The sequence below is a fragment of the Parasteatoda tepidariorum genome, chromosome 5 (genome assembly GCF_043381705.1).
Source record: "Parasteatoda tepidariorum isolate YZ-2023 chromosome 5, CAS_Ptep_4.0, whole genome shotgun sequence".
Classification (NCBI taxonomy): Eukaryota; Metazoa; Arthropoda; class Arachnida; order Araneae; family Theridiidae; genus Parasteatoda; species Parasteatoda tepidariorum.
The window spans coordinates 72,500,643-72,518,871 of record NC_092208.1 but is presented as its reverse complement, the minus strand read 5'-3'; the positions used below and the strand labels follow the sequence as shown (position 1 = coordinate 72,518,871).

Genomic DNA, 18,229 nt, shown 5'->3' with positions numbered 1-18,229 from the left:
GCACCCTGCAGTCTCGTACACATTATAGCCGAGAGGGCTATTCAGTCAATCTCATGAACGTCAGCAGGGGGGGGATGTCAAGCCCCAGCATTGACATCAAAATATCTCATACATTCTCTTCAACACACTAAGACTTTCCCTCCTCCTGCACTCCTAATTTGTGACTCTGGATTATTCGAATACGATACTCTCATTTGCGCATAGATGGAAGCGCCATAAAACTGCTTTACACAAAAAGTCTAGGATTTCTCCTCTCTTATTACAGGTGAAAAACCAGAAAAACTAATTAAACCACATTCTTCGGTTCATTTGATAAAACACAACTCAACCACTACCTATTTTCGAAGTCCATTACCTAACTAAAAGCCTAGCTAGAAAGTGAAATTAAATTTCTCTTTTGCGGTTTTGAAACCATGATAGTAATAAACGGTTTCAAAACCATAAAAGTATAAAATGTTCTTCCCGTAAACGTTGCGGTTAATTGGATCAACTGACTTCCACTAATTATATATTTATTGATTGAATGTGCACAAATTACGACATATATTGCATATTAAATGTTAGTGAGATTCCATTAAGAACTCTGCTGGAAATTTCATTCCAAAATTCCGGTAAAATAACTAGCCGCAGTCCATCTAGCATTACCGTAAATAATATTGTTTAACTTTATGGTTTTTAAAATGTTTACAACTGGTATAGTTAAATAAACTATGATTACAAAACTATATAGTTTTTTCACTATTTAAAACTACCTTAGGTATAAAACCATAAAAAAAATCTTATTAGACATTGGAGCTAGGTTGTGGTTGAGTTGTGTTTTACTAGATGAACCATGAAATATTATTTATTTAATTATTTATTTCATTTATGTATTCCTCTATTTTAATTGTTTATTTATTTTACTCAACGTAGGATGTTTATTACATTTTAAATGAGAGCGAGATTCTATTGAGGGCCATTTAAAAGATAAAATAAGCATGCAATAATGTAAATAACATAATTTGCAACATTGATTCATGATGGTGATACATTCAAAAAGTTATTCATATTTAATTTCTTATTGTCATAAATTTGACTTAAAAACATTTTTGTCTCTCAAATAGTTGAAAGCAATGATTTTTCTAATTATTTATTTATTTATTTATGATACACAAATTAAGATATTTATTTCAGTTTAAATGTGAGTACGTTTCGATTGAACGCTCCTTGAAAGATAAAATAAACATATATTAATTTTAAAAATAAGCAATTTTCTATAGATAGTAATCTATTAAAATGAGTATCGCCAATTAATTCTAAATGACATTAATATGAATTTATATATTGCGTTTTCTTTTAAATAATTGAAAATAAAAATTTCGGCAGTTTATTTATTTATAGGTAAACACTTTGAGGTTAACATTTAAGGAATTAATTACTTATTTGTCTGAGATAATAAAAAGCTAATATTTTTATTATCAAATTCTTACGGAACTTCGAATGAACAGAAAAATAAAATTAAAATGAAACTAAGTTGAAAAGGGTCCCTGATGGGTGAAAAGCACAATAAGTCAAATTTTCAGACTAACCAATAGAATAAATTTATTAACACTTTTTATCTTGAAATAAGAGATCCTGGTATTGTTCCGAATACAAGAGATTTTGGTTGCACTTTCACTGCATACTTTATTCAAGCAGTCTTATCTCATATTATCAAAGATAAGTTTAGAGCTGCTTCACTACATAAATCAAAAGTTTTGGCAATAGTAATTATTCCGAAATAATTAGTTACATTATTGTTCTTCAACTTGAGAATATTCGAATCATTACATAATGTAAGTATTCATCATTTTATAGTATTATTAAATAGTTGATATATAAATGATTTTTACTCAGTTCTTTCATTAAATTTGAACAGTATATATTTTAAATTATTTTGCTTTAATTGATTCATACTTTATTTGCTAAGTAATTATTATTTAATTATCTAACAAATTAATTCAACTATAGAAATGCTTTTTTCCTCTCTATTCTTTTATTTTGTTGTAAGAGCTTATAATTTTAATACGGTTTTAGATAAATTATTATGTTTTTTATACCTTTTGAAATAATAAATATTGCTTTTTAATAATTGGAAAATTCATTATAATCAATAATGTATTTTTTTTCAAAATAGCTAAAATAAAGTTATTAATGAAGAAAACGATTTACTTAAATAAAATTATAAAGAAAAATATTAAAGCCTTCAGCGAATTTTTGAGACATAAGTAAACTGAAACAGTATGAAATTTTAATAAAAATTACGTCTTTTAATGTGATAAAAGAAAAAGAATGCATCGAACATTTATAATTTTACTTTCATTTCTTGCAAATAATTATTTAAGTTAACTAAATTACTAACTTCATAGCTAAATAACTGTTAAAAACATATGTATCATTCAGTTAACATTCTCTGAAATTCCATACGCTATCTTGCAACAAAAAGTTTATTCGCAATAGTTAATATATTTTATTAATAAAAGACTTTCAAAAGCTTTATTTTTCAAAACGTTTCGTCAATGTTTATTAGAAATAATGCTTAAACGGAGATGAAATTTGCTTAAAAGTTTGGTACAAATAAAGCAAATATTATATTATATTGATATTATATTGATATTATTTGATAAAAGTGATAGTGTTTGTAACTGTTGTTTGGAACTTATTTTTGCAATAGCTTTATCAAAGCTTAAAAGCATAACAATTAAACTACTATGAAGATGAACAATAAAAACTGAGCACATAAAATATAAAATATTATTATTGTTAAGCAATAAGGATTTGATGATATTGTTTTCAAACAGTAAAAGTGAGAAGGGTTAAAGAATTTATTTTGAAAGCAATTTTTCAACGTTTTATATCAATAACAAAACTGTTTAAAAATTAATTAAAAAGTTAATACATAAAGGTAAAATTTTAGTATTTGCTGAATGATAAATAATTAGATAGTTTTCTAGTAATTTAATTAAGACTGTTTGTATCTGCTTTATCTATGTTCATACACAACAACTTTAAAGAAAAATTTTAAATTTTAGTATTTGTTGAATGATAAAAATTTCATGATATCAATTACTGAATATAAAATTAGTCTGTTTGATGCTACATTTTTATAACTGCTTCTTCTATTTTTCTTTCAAGTTAAAATTAAACTTTGAAGAAAAAATTAATTTTTAGCATTGTTAAATGATAAAAGTTTTATGTCCTTTTCTAAAATTAAAAGGAAGAATGTTTGAAAGTTTGTTTTAGTAACTGTTTTACTAACTTTCAAAGGTAATAATCAACTGCTAAGACGAATGATTAGGCATTAAATACATATAAAGCAAAAATTAATTTTCGTAAAATAAAAATAATAAACTCTTTTATTTACTAACAATAAAAGTAAGATTTTTGAGACTTTCTTTTGTTAATGATACTATCAATGACAATTAAAGTATGAAGAAAAATAATTAACTTTTAATACATTGAAATGTAGGTGCAGAAAAATTTAATTTTTGTTTGAATATAAATATTTAATAATACAATTTGCTTACAATTAAAGCGAAACTGTATGAGCCTTTATTTTTTTTAACTGTTTTATTAACTTTCAATGACAATAATAAATTGAAAGCAACATTTTGAACAAAAATTTCCTTAAGAGACGAAACATTTTATTTAAATTGTCGGAAGCCATAAAAATTACCTAAAAGCTCCTACGTGCAACGATATCTATTTTAATAAACTGCAATCTGCTTTTGTTTAAATGAAACAGGAAAACAAATTGAAAAATATGAAATCCTCGAATGGGAAAAAGTTTTTTCTTGAAAACTGTTAGCTTATAATTTTAAGAAAATATTCTGAAAAGTGCATTTTGAAAATTATAAATGAAAAATGTTTTTCTTTTTTGTCTTTTTTTTTTTTTGAAAAGAAATTACATTCTTTGAGAAAATTATTATTATTTGATATCACGGTAAAAAAAAAAAAACTTTTGAAACGCTTACTTTTTTCTCTTATTTAAACCTTTTTGTTTGTTTATGTAGGAAGGTACTACTTGTTGTCGTTGGCGTCCTATGCTTGGCATTATTGGCTGCTTCAGAGACATGTGGTTGGGGATCTTGCCCAGGAGTTGGCAGTGAGTAAAATTTAATATCTTGTTGAGAATATAAACACTTTCAACATGTTTTCAACACACATTCAGTATTTTCACAAATCGATTGCATTTTACTTGTTCACTATAAAAATCTTTTAAAATTAAAAACTCATAAGTATGTTGTTAAAATACTAGCAATTTTAGATAAATATTTATATGTTTTCATTAAAAAAGAACTTTCTAACTCATACATAATATATAAAATGCAAAAAAGATTATTAACACAGCTTACACCAGCTTACACCTTTAAAAATAACTACACAATCTAGAATAATTGCCCTATCTGTAAATGTGACTTAATTTTGCTTTCTTTTTAATTTAAATGCTGCAAGTTTCTGTTAAATTTTTACTATATGTAAACATTTTTAGTTAAATGGATCAAATACTTTCAACTCCCATTAACAAAAAAAATCTTCAAATTCCCTTAATTGCATTAAAATAATACAAAACACCTTTATTAAAATATTCTTTTAATAGTTAAAATCTGGATTTGATAAGAGCCTATTCTCTTTTAGCAGTTAAAGAGCACGAAAAAAAACTGTCACCCCTGTACATATTTAAATTTAAATAAAGGTTGTGACTCTTTTTTTAAAAAAAGGGCCACTCACACTATTCTGGAGCAAATTACGGTATGAAGTACCGGTACTTTGGATGCATCGTACGCGAAATCTATTTTATTTTAAAATCCATATTTACCATATATCATTATATTGTAACGTTTACAGTAAAATTTATTGAATTAGAATAGTTCAGTGATTTACAGTATATCAGATATTTTGTTCCGTAGCTTGTTACGTAAAAAGATGGATTTTACGGAAAAAAGTATCAGCACCTGAGTGCCGATATTTCTTACCGTATTTTTTTAAAGCTTAGGAGTTTGATGCTGCAGACATAATCTTATCACGTTGGCTAAACTTTAGTCTTTTTGTATCAGAAACTTCATATCATTCATCCAGTGAATAGAAATATATTACGAAATATGCACAGAAAAAAGTTTGCAGAAGCTCTTGAAGTAAAAGTAAATTTTTCAAAGGATCCTTTTTGAAAATTTTTAAGTACAAAAGTTACGTAAATTTAACGTATTTTTAATATTATGCTTTTGATTTTTATCTCTAAGCGTCCAACAATGTGCGTAGAAATTGCAAATAAACTATATTTCGGAAAAATAGTTAAATTAAGCTAGCTTTTTCATGCAGCAAATTATTATCTCCATAACCAAATAATTGCAGCTACGGTAACTGCCATTTCGAGTGTCTATTGTCTGTGCTAATTATTGCAATAGCCAAACAGTGCATCTAATGACGCAACTACCGACTATTAGGACACGATGTACGATTTTCAGTACGTCGTACATTTATTCGCAAAAAGCCTAAACTATCTCTTCTTGGATACTAATTAATTTTTTCATAACTTTTCCAGGATGTTGTTACGGTGATAGTCAGGTCTACAAGTGCGCTCCATTCGACAATGCTGTGTGCTGTCCTGGTGGAGACTACAGTTGTCCTCCAGGAAAATCTTGCGTCAAAGTCCTTTGGTTTTACATTTGCGTAAATGCTATGGCAGTCACCAGCGACGGAAGTTTCGATTTTCAAAAGGGACTCTCGGAAGCACTCATGAATACTAAGAAGAGTTATGTTTAAAAAATACAAAAGATGTTACTGAAATGTGTTCGGAATATATAAGACTTTTATAAATGTCTAAAAAACGAGAAAGAATAAAATATTTGTTTCCATCAATGCGCATGAATTCATGTGAATTTACTTTCTTTTAAAGAAAAAATCCCTTTTAAATGTAATATAAATTTATAATATTTATCATGAAATATTATATTATACATTGCAGATATAATACGAAATATAAATATTAGTATGTTGTAGCTTTATTACATAATACAATAAATGACTAACAGGTTTAGATCATTATTTTCCATTTGTATCAAATTTATTTGAAAATAGTATATTAAATAATAACTTATTAAAAATAGTTAATTTTAGTTAAACAATAAATTTGAATTATAATAATATCTATAATTTAACAGCATTTTTTAAAAATAAAATTTAGCAACATTCTTTAGTCACATAACTTTTTGCCTCAAATTCATATTTGTTTCTTATTCATATATTTACTTTTTCTTTTTTTTAAAGTCGTGAAAGGGCAAACGATGATAAATTAATTATGTTTAAGTAAAAGAAAATTTTAATTATAATAATGTTTTTTTGATGATAAATAGTAATAATTTTTAGTAACTTTGATTTTTTTTAAAGTTTTAATTTCTGTTAGAAAAAATAAGTTCGTTAATTATTTCGTGTCCGAATGCTACCTCTTTTCAAAAATCATTCACAAAATCGTTGTAAGGCTAAGGCAGGTGAGGCATATACGCGAGGCCTCGCATTCCTATTTCTCTGCCCCACAGTATTAAAAAAATAATTAAGAAATATCAAGTATTCCAATTTTTTTATATTATTTTATGAATCTAAAATTTGAAACTTTTGTGTTCGATTTGAAAAAGGATAATGAGACATTCGTGACATTTTTGAGGATTCCGTACAAAAAAAAAATAATATTAATTAAGGCCAAATATAGACTCTGAAAACAAGATCTGCTTAAACATGATCATTTACCAGACACTTAATGTAAGACTCCACTTTCATGAAGTGTGTGATTTTTAGAGACAATTTTTTAACCTAATTAAATTATGACATTTGACTTAAAAACCTACTTCTTTTTTAAACAAATTATTCTTTCAATAATTATTTCGATTCGAACATTTTAATATTAATCGCATTATTACATCTTTGATAACAACGCTAATATTAATATAGCGTATATAATACATTTTTGAGCAGCGCTCGCAGTTATAAAACTTATTGTTTATTTATAGCGATGTAATGTATTTAATTACGAATTAACAATTCTTGTTTTAAAATTATTATTTACTACTGCTTCAGTACTTGAAATTCAAAAATGCTGTGGTATTTTACGCAAGGATAGTTTCACTAGTTAGTTAGATATCATATTAACCAACTTGCAAAATAGGATTTCTAAATTTTCGAGCTTTAAATTAAATTTTATTGTCTTATATGTAATAAAAGGATGGCACCTTATTTGAAATTCTCATGATATGTTATCTTAGATCTTCCTTTCCAGTCTTGTTGGGTAAGACTTTAATTAAGATATTATTATCTGAATACTTTTTTATTATTTAGGGATATGTAAATATCACATAATTTTTCAAAAATTCATTCTTCTATGTAATGTAGATAAAAGATGAAAAAATACATATGTATAGAAGTGCATGGAAATATTTATTTTAAATTTGGTAAATGTAGAGAAATAATTAAAAAATATTTCAATAGAATATTCAATAAAGGAACTTTTTTTTAAACCTGTGTCAAAAACGAAGTTGAAAGTGCAGTTTCATTACGATGGGACTGAATTCATCGAAACCAATTTGATTGCATGACGAAAATGGAAGATTAATTCATTAATCACCCTTTAACTCTTCTTTGTCTCTTCGCCATGAAACAGGTTTTGAAGTTTTCAGTCTCAGTTCATCAGTATTGATTCAATAGCTCTTGGTAGCTTTTACATTTTGTCCTTACTTAAATATTACTTTGAGACACACTGAGAAAAAAAAGTGTGGTCAAAAGTATCAGAATATTATTGCATTTACCTTCTTTCTGGCTCTATGGGAGCACCAAAAAAACGAGAAGAACAGAAGCACTTTTGTAATGACTTTTTTGGTTAAATTAGTGAAAAAAAATTTGGTTCTTATTACCTTGATGTTTGGAAGTAAATATGGTAAAATTAGGTAATTTTAATCATAAGTTGGTAATTTTAGCAGTGCTGGTATAGTTGAAGATGACGCAAAAATGTTTATTTTGATGACCTCGATTTCAGTTAGGAAACACTTGCTATCTTTCCTCTCGTAGGTTATTTGTTTTGATTTTTTCTCATTGCAAATTATCATCTACCAGCCTTTAAAATTATGAAAAAATATGCATTTTTTATATGCATAAATGCCAGGCTGACCTAAATCAGTAGCTTAACTATTACTAAACAACACTAGATGAATTCATTTATTTATTGTTATGGACACATTCGCAGACTTATGTGCTCAATACAAAGCTCGGCTAGTATGCCTTTGCAAAGTCCATATACAGGTAGCACTAGATAGAAAAAAACAGCGCACATTTACAGCCTGATACACGGTGGGATTTGAACCAACTACCTCCATCTTGCAATAGATGCATCTATATAATGTTTTACTCTTATTTGAGTATTATTTTCTTAAATCTGAGTGGAGCTTGCAGAGGGTGTTTCGTATTAAACATACAGGCCTGCATATGTATGAGTAGCAATTAATAACAGAAGAAATTCTTATAATGGTAATGATTTATTTTTAATTATTTTTACACCTGTCTCGTCTTTCCCCAAAATGCTATTTAAAATAGAGGTTGCCGGTCCGAATCAAAGCGTAAGCGAGGATATGTAAATGCGAACAAATAAATTTGGAATGAATTGGTTCAGAATCGTTTACATAATAAGAAATAATTGATTGTCTCTTTTCAAATTACAGAACCGATAGCATAGGAATAAGAAAAACAGTTCAAAGAAATTTAACCCACTACTTGTACGCTTCTGAGCGTTCAGCAGAAGGACAACACTCCGCGTCAATGGTCACCATAATTATAGTCGTTTTACCTGAAATTCGGCATGCAGTATTGCTATTCCGCTAACCGCTCGGAAGGGTATATGTAGGGTGTTTGAACACTACTAAAACATTCTATGTATATTCTTACTGCTTTTTGTAAAACTATACTTCTATGTTTTTCAAACTAAAAAGAGTTTTTAAGCCATTCTTTTTATTTACAAATAAACTCATATATGCCACTTAAAAAATCCCACTATCTTATGAAAAATGGATAAAATAGTCACCATATCTGATCTATCTGAATTAAATATCTTTAAAACACTTCAATTAAACACTTTATGCCATCATTCTTGTCCCTTTAACCCTTGTTATTATTAAGATATCATATTTTTTCCCAATGCCCAACCGATTGACACTCATCATTTCGGTATGAGTAGAACAAATTTGTTGCTCAAAGTGTTCTACTAGGAATAGTTTCTGTACTATCAGTCCACTGCGGGACTTGCTCCCATAGTAAGGACTTATACTACAGAGAATGTACCGTTACCCCTTTAAACTTTGGCCAGTGGGTGATCTTTTAATTGAATTTTGGTAACGGTTACCCAGGTTCAAAAATAGACACTTGACTAATGAAGTACATGAAACTTTTAACAATAAAAAGTAAATTTTATTATAACTATAAATTATCAACAAACACAATCCCGATCATTTCCAGATGCCTTCATGTGCACTCAAAATTTCAATTTATACACTTTTAAATTTCCAAATGGTTATACTCAAGATAAAACTTTTCGATAAAAAGCACTTTTAAATTTCATAGGCATAACATTCAATTAATTCACACTAAAAGAGACAATTACGAAATAAAATCCTAGCTCATTCTAAATTTACAAAAACATTTAAATTTTTGGTCATTATATTCCTAAAACCGATAATTAAAATTAAATATCCAAGGCTCATCTTAAAATAGGTATCTTAACACCGGATAGAAATAATTTACAATACGGAATAAAATGCTCTTCTAAAAAGTTACTAAAAAGGCAAGAAATTAGAGTTTATAAATACAAAGGAACTTGCAGATCACTTTCTGGAACGCCCACCGGGCCTGCAGCTAGACTTGTGGACTAGGAGAACTTCGACTTTCCGACCACCATTCAGTTCATTAGAAACACTCTATTTTCTGCCGAGGAACGCTCAATTCTTGCCAACTGTTTTGAACTTAGAGGCACTCCGTCTATCATTTCCCGTCAACTATTCAGAGGCTTCAGATCAACTTTCTTCCAGGCAACAGCTCATCCGATCAATGTGGCGTACTTAGTCGCGGTATCCAGGGACTCTTTCCAAATATCAACCTTTTCAGCATTTCCGCCTAGATCAACTCACTCCGAGACTCCAGCTAAATCTAAACTCATTCTCGATGATACCGGCTCAGAACATACTTCTAACAGCCATGATAGATCCTGTCAGCGGTGATGTTTCAACTCAACATTCCATCGGGCACGATCCGCACTCCCGTCGTACTACTTTTTCAGGCACTCCCGTCTTACTACTTTTTCAGCCACTCTTCACGCCTCTTATACTTTTCTCAGCAAGGCGGAATAATTCATACTGACCTGTTTACTCGCTCAAAAGTCATCCCGCATCCAGTGGACGTCAGAACAAAAAAAAGATCCATAAGAAAAACCAGCTACAACCCCACTAATACGCCATAAAAGTGATAATCCAAACCTCCTTAAATGCTAATACAATTTATATCCACAATCCACCCCAAAAATCCCATTTTAAAAGAATAAATAAAAATTTCTCCCAAAATATAATTTTGATTGCATTTAAATTTTATCATAGTGGTGCCATCTATTGAAAAATAACCCTTCTTTAAAAAGTATTGATACAAAAAAAAACTCCAATAAATTCCTATTTATTACAATTNCATTATTGATCTAGGAAAAAAATTATTTTTCGCGAAAAAAATGGCTAAATAACATTTTATTTAATTGTTATTTTACCATATTCAAGCAAAACAGTCAAATAACCGTAAATAAGATAGTATTCAAATTGTTTACAGTAAAAAAAAAACAGTTTATTAACGGTTTCAACTAATACGGTTAAACAACATTATTTTATCGCAACAATTAGGCCCAGCTTATGAAATCACTTAGCACTCTGCAGTCTAGTACACATTATAGCCGAGAGGGCTATTCAGTCAATCTCATGAACGTCAGCAAGGGGGGGGATGTCAAGCATTGACATCAAAATATCTCATATATTCTCTTCAACACACTAAGACTTTCCCTCCTCCTGCACTCCTAATTTGTGACTCTGGATTATTCGCGCCATAAAACTGCTTTACACAAAAAGTCTAGGATTTCTCCTCTCTTATTACAGGTGAAAAACCAGAAAAACTAATTAAACCACATTCTTCGGTTCATTTGATAAAACACAACTCAACCACTACCTATTTTCGAAGTCCATTACCTAACTAAAAGCCTAGCTAGAAAGTGAAATTAAATTTCTTTTTTGCGGTTTTGAAACCATGATAGTAATAAAGGGTTTCAAAACCATAAAAGTATAAAATGTTCTTCCCGTAAACGTTGCGGTTAATTGGATCAACTGATTTCTACTAATTATTTATTTATTGATTGAATATACGCAAATTACGACATATAATGCATATTAAATGTTAGTGAGATTCCATTAAGAACTCTGCTGGAAATTTCATTCCAAAATTACGGTAAAATAACTAGCCGCAGTCCATCTAGCATTACCGTAAATAATATTGTTTAACTTTATGGTTTTTAAAATGTTTACAACTGGTATAGTTAAATAAACTATGATTACAAAACTATATAGTTTTTTCACTATTTAAAACTACCTTAGGTATAAAACCATAAAAAAAATCTTATTAGACATTGGAGCTAGGTTGTGGTTGAGTTGTGTTTTTACTAGATGAACCATGAAATATTATTTATTTAATTATTTATTTTATTTATGTATTCCTCTATTTTAATTGTTTATTTATTTTACTCAACTTAGGACGTTTATTACATTTTAAATGAGAGCGAGATTCTATTGAGGGCCATTTAAAAGATAAAATAAGCATGCAATAATGTAAATAACATAATTTTCAACATTGATTCATGATAGTGATACATTCAAAAAGTTATTCTTATTTAATTTCTTATTGTCATAAATTTGACTTAAAACATTTTTTTCTCTCAAATAGTTGAAAGCAATGATTTTTCTAATTATTTACTTATTTTTTTATGATGCACAAATTAGGATATTTACTTCAGTTTAAATGTGAGAACGTTTTGATTGAGTGCTCCTTGAAAGATAAAATAAACAGGTAATAATAAATTGCATATATATTGTGTTTTCTTTCAAGCATCAATATATTCAAGCGTTTTCTTTCAAATAATTGTAAAATAAAAATTTCGGTACTTTATTTATTTATTGGTTAACACTTTGAAGTTAACATTTAAGGAATTAATTATTTATTAGTTTGAGAGAAAAAAAAGATAATATTTTTATTATCAAATTCTTATGGAACTTCGAACAAACAGAAAAATAAAATTAAAATGAAACTAAGTTAACAAGGTTCCCTGATTGGTGAAAATCACAGTTAGTCAAATTTTCAGACTAACCAATAGAATAAATTTAGGAACACTTTTTATCTTGAAATAAGAGATCCTGGTATTGTTCTAAATACAAGAGATTTTGGTTGCACTTTCACTGCATACTTTATTCAAGCAGTCTTATCTCATACTATCAAAGATAAGCGTAGAGCTGTTTCACTATATAAATCAAAAGTTTTGGCAATAGTAATTATTCCGAAATAATTAGTTACATTATTGTTCTTCAACTTGAGAATATTCGAAGCATTACATAATGTAAGTATTCATTATTTAATAATATAATTAAATAATTGATATATAAATGATTTTTACTCAGTTCTTTCATTAAATTTGAACAGTATATATTTTAAATTATTTTGTGCCAATTGATTTATACTTTATCTGCTAAGTAATTATTATTTAATTGTCTAACTAAGTAATTCAACTATAGAAATGTTTTTTTTCTCTATTCTTTTATTTTGTTGTAAGAGCTTATAATTTAAATGCTTTTTTTTATAAATTATTATCTTTTTTATACATTTTGAAATAATAAATATTGCTTTTTAATAATTGGAAAATTCATTATATTTAACAATGGATTTTTTTTCAAAATAAATAAAATAAAGTTATTACTGAAGAAAACGATTTACTTAAATAAAGTTATAAAGAGAAATATTGAAGCCTTCAACGAATTTTTGAGACATACGTAAACTGAAACAGTATGAAATTGTAATAAAAATTACGTCTTTTAATGTGATAAAAGAAAAAAAATACATCAAACATTTATAATTTTACTTTCATTTTTTGCAAATGATTACTTAAATTAACTAAATTTATAGCAAAATAACTGTTAGAAACATATGTATCATACAGTTAACATTCTCTAAAATTCCATACGCTATCTTACAACAAAAAGTTTATTCGCAGTAGTTAATATATTTTAATAATAAAATACTTTTAACAACTTTATTTTTCAAAACGCTTCGTCAATGTTTATTAGAAATAATGTTTAAACGGAGATGAAATTTGCTTAAAAGTTTGGTACAAATAAAGCAAATATTATATTATTATTATATTGATATTATATTAATATTATTTGATAAAAGTGATAGTGTTTGTAACTGTTGTTTGGAACTTATTTTTGCAATAGCTTTATCAAAGCTTAAAAGCATAGCAATTAAACTACTATGAAGATTAACAATTAAAAACTGAACACGTAAAATGTAAAATATTAGTATTGTTAAACGATAAGGATTTGATGATATAGTTTTCAAACAGTAAAAGTAAAAAGGATTAAAAAAAATTATTTTGAAAGCGATTTTTCAACGTTTTATGTCAATAACAAAACTGTGTAAAAATTTATTAAAAATTTAATTTTGGTTGAATGATAAATATTTAGATAGTTTTCTAGTAATTTAATTGAGACTGTTTGTATTTGCTATCTATGTTCATACACAACAACTTTGAAGAAAAATTTTAGTATTTGTTGAATGATAAAAATTTAATGATATCAATTGCTAAATTTAAAAATTAGTCTGTTTGAGACTACATTTTTATAACTGCTTCTTCGATTTTTCTTTCGAATAAAAATTAAGCTTTGAAGAAAAAATTAAATTTTAGCATTGTTAAATGATAAAAGTTTTATATCCTTTTCTAAAATTAAATGAATAATGCTTGTAAGTTTGTTTTAGTAACTGTTTTACTAACTTTCAATAGGAATAACCAACTGTTAAGACGAATAATTAAACATTAATTACATATAAAGCAACAATTAATTTTCGTAAAATAAAAGAATGACCTTTTTTATTTATTAACAATAAAATTTAGATTTTTTTAGACTTTCTTTTGTTAATGAATACTGTCAATGACAATTAAAGTATGAAGAAAAATTATTAACTTTTAAGACATTGAAATGTAGGCACAGAACATTTTAATTTTTGTTTGAACATAAATATTTAATAATATAATTTGCTTACAATGAAAGAGAAACTGTATGAACCTTTATTTTTTTAACAGTTTTATTAACTTTCAATGACTATAATCAATTGAACGCAACATTTTGAACAAAACCTTCCTTAAGAGACGAAGCATTTTATTTAAATTATCGAAAGCCATAAATAACCTAAAAGCTCCTACGTGCAATGATATCTATTTTAATAAACTGCAATCTGCTTATGTTTAAATGAAACGGGAAAAACAAATTGAAAATTATAAGATCCTCGATCACGAAAAAGTTTTACTTGAAAATTACTAGCTAATAATTTTAAGAAAATATTCTGAAAAGTGCATTTCGAAAATTGTAAATGAAAAATGTTTTCTTTTTTTAGTTTCTTTTTTATTTCAAATTACATTCTTTGAGTAAATTATCATCATTTGATATCACGGTAAAGAAAAATCTTTTGAAATTCTTACTTTTTTTTCAACTATTATTTTAACTTTTTTGTTTGTTTACATAGGAAGGTACTACTTGTTGTCGCTGGCGTCCTATGCTTGGCATTATTGTCTGCTGCTGAGACATGTGGCTGGGGTTCTTGCCCTGGAGTTGGCAGTGAGTACAGTTTAATATCTTCTAGAGAATCTAAACACTTTCAATATGTTTTCAACACAAATTTAATATTTTCGCAAGTCGATTGCATTCTATTTGTTTTCTATAAAAATCCTTTAAATTTAATTATAAATATGTCGTAAAAATACTAGCAATTTTAGATAAATATTGATATGTTTTCGTGAAAAATGCTTTATGACTCATGCATATTGTATAAAATGTAAAAAAAATATTAATAACACAATTTACCTTTAAGAATAATTTCACATTCTGGAATAATTGCACTAGCAATAAATGAGACTTAATTTTTTTTGTTCTTATTTATTTAACTGCTGAAAGTTTTTGTTAAATATTTACTGTATGTAGACCTTTTTAGTTAAACGGATCAAAAACTTTCCACTTTTATTATCAAAAAAGTCTTAATACTCCCTTCATTGCATTTAAATACATAAGAAAAAGATTCATTAAACTTTTCTTTTAATAATTAAAAGCAGGTCTTGATAATAGCCTATATCCTCTTAGCAGTTTCGGAGCAAAGAAAAACTCTCACCCCTGGATATATTTAAATTTTAATAAATGTTTTATTTTTTATTTTTTAAAAAAAGGGCCCCTCAAACTATTGTGGATCAAATTACAGTATAAAGTACCGGTACTTTAGGTGCATCGTACGCAAAATCTATTTTATTTTAAAATCCATATTTACCACATTATATTGCAATGGTTACAGTAAAATTTAATTAATTGGAATAGTTCAGTGATTTTTTTTTTAATTATTGCTTTAAAATTTACGGTATATCAGATTTTTTGTTCCGTAACATGTTAAGTAAAGAGATGGATTTTACGGGAAAAAGTACGAGCACCTGAGTGCCAATATTTCTTAATGTATTTTTTCAAAGTTCAGGAGTTTAATGCTGTAGACCATTATCTTATCAGGTAGTATTTTTGCGTCCAAAACTTCATATCATTCATCCAGAGAATAGAAATATATTACGAAATATGCGTCGAAAAAAGTTTGCAGAAGTTCTATAAGTAAAAGTAAAATTTTAAAAGGATCCTTTTTAAAAAACTAAGTTCAAAAGTTGCGTAAATTTAGCGTATTTTATATAATGCTTTTGATTTTTTTCTCTAAAGGTCCAACAGTATGAGTAGAAATTGTAAATAAACTTTTTTCGGGAAAATAGTTCAATTAAGCTAGCTTTTCCATGCAGCAAATTATTATCTCCATAGCCAAATAATTTGTTTTCATAACTACAATAACTGCCAGTTCGAGTGTCTATTGTCTGTGGTAGTTCTCGTAATAGCCAAATAGTACATCTAATGAGGAAACTACCGACTATTGGGACACTATGCACTATTTTCACTACGTCGTACATTTATTGATGAAAAGACTGAATAATCTTTTCTTGGATAATATTTAATTTTTTTCATTCCTTTTCCAGGATGTTGTTACGGTGATAGTCAGGTCTACAAGTGCGCTCCATTCGACAATGCTGTGTGCTGTCCTGGAGGAGACTACAGTTGTCCTCCAGGAAAATCTTGCGTCAAAGTCCTTTGGTTTTACATTTGCGTGAATGCCATGGCAGTCACCAGCGACGGAAGTTTCGATTTTCAAAAGGGACTCTCGGAAGCACTCATGAATACTAAGAAGAGTTATGTTTAAGAAATACAAAAGATGTTACTGAAATGTGTTCGGAATATATAAGACTTTTATAAATGTCTAAAAAACGAGAAAGAATAAAATATTTGTTTCCATCAATGTGCATGAATTCATGTGAATTTACTTCCTTTTAAGGAAAAAATCAATCTTAAATGTAATATAAATTTATAATATTTATCATAAAATATTATATTATGCATTGCAGATATAATACGAAATATAAATATAAGTATGTTGTAGCTTTATTACGTAATACAATAAATGACTAACAGTTTCAGATCATTATTTTCCATTTGTATCAAATTTATTTGAAAATAGTATATTAAGTAATAACTTATTAAAAATAGTTAATTTTAGTTAAACAATAAATTTGAATTTTAATAATATCTATAATTTAACAGCATTTTTTTTTAAATAAAATTTAGCAACATTCTTTAGTCACATTTTTTTTTGCCTCAAATTCAGATTTTTTTTAATTTTATTCATATATTTATTTTATTTATTTATTTTTCTTTTTTTAAGTCGTGAAATGGCAAATGATGATAAATTAACTATGTTTAAGTAAAAGAAATTTTTAATTATTATAATGCTTTTCCATGATAAATAGTAATAATTTATAGCAAATGATAATTTATAGCAAATGGCAAATGATTAATTTCATTTAGGCAAAAATAACTTTTCAAAAATCACTCACAAAATCGGTGTAAGGCAGGGAAAGGTGATGCATTTACACGAAACCTCGCATTCCTATTTCTCTGTCCCGTAGTATTAAAAAACTAATTAAAAAATATAATATATATTCCAATTTTTTATATTATTTTCTGAATCTCAAATTTGAAACTTTTATGTACGATTTGAAAAAGGATAATGAGACATTCGTGACATTTTTGAGAATTGTATTGAACATTTTTGAGAATTTTGAAAAGAAAAAAAAAAAAACTAAATAATTCCAAATTATAGACTCAGAAAACAAGATCTCTTTAAACATGATCATTTACCTGACACTTAATGTAAGACTTTGCACTTTAATGAAGTGTGATTTTTAGAGACAATTATTTACTTTTAACCTAATAAAATTGAGATATTTGACTTAAAAACCTACTTCTTTTTCCAACAAATTATTCTTTCAATAGTTATTTCGATGCGAACATTTTAATATTAATCGAATTATTACATCTTTGATAACAACGCTAATATTAATATAGCGTGTATAATACATTTTTGAACAGCTCTCACAGTTATAAAACTTATTGTTTATTTATAGCGATGTAATGTACTTAATTACGAATGAACAATTCTTATTTTAAACTTATTATTTGCTACGGCTTCAGTACTTGAAATTCAAAAATGCTGTGGTATTTTACGCAAGGGTACTTTCACTAGCTAGTTAGATATCATATTAGCCAACTTGAAAAATAGGATTTCTAAGTTTCTGAGTTTTATTTTAAATTTTATTGTATTATCTAATATATGTAATTCTCTTACGTGTCTCCCAAATTTTGGCTGTAGTTCATTTCCTCTGGTGGCAACAGTTTTCATTTTTAAAGAAGTACTTTGTACAACTAAATAAGATTCTTTTCACAACACTTAAATATTTACTTTATTTTCTTAAGACTGT

General features: G+C 27.0%; 2 protein-coding genes across 3 annotated transcripts in view; both read left to right on the top strand.

Moving 5' to 3' along the window:
• Window positions 1–1,667: 1,667 nt before the first annotated feature.
• Window positions 1,668–5,877, top strand: LOC107446170 (uncharacterized). The gene is made up of 3 exons (XM_043045292.2): window positions 1,668–1,814; window positions 4,032–4,123; window positions 5,561–5,877. Coding segments are annotated over exons 1-3 (315 nt in total). The 5' UTR covers window positions 1,668–1,812; the 3' UTR covers window positions 5,782–5,877.
• Window positions 5,878–12,535: 6,658 nt separating this feature from the next.
• The window catches only part of LOC139424774 (uncharacterized), a 183,533-nt gene continuing 177,839 nt past the window's right edge, over window positions 12,536–18,229 (top strand). Inside the window, exons 1-3 of one of the 2 annotated variants that reach the window (XM_043045291.2) lie at window positions 12,536–12,685; window positions 14,866–14,957; window positions 16,394–16,710. In XM_043045291.2, coding sequence (XP_042901225.1) covers window positions 12,684–12,685; window positions 14,866–14,957; window positions 16,394–16,614 — 315 coding nt within the window. In that variant the 5' untranslated portion in view covers window positions 12,536–12,683 and the 3' untranslated portion in view covers window positions 16,615–16,710. Of the gene's footprint in view, window positions 12,686–14,865; window positions 14,958–16,393; window positions 16,711–18,229 lie in introns of those variants that run through there. The other variant, XM_071180595.1, reaches the window with a different exon arrangement.

Coding starts and splice junctions, on each gene's coding strand:
- LOC107446170 (XM_043045292.2), top strand. Junction 4,124..5,560: donor ATCTTGCCCAGGAGTTGGCA/GTGAGTAAAATT, acceptor TAACTTTTCCAG/GATGTTGTTACGGTGATAGT.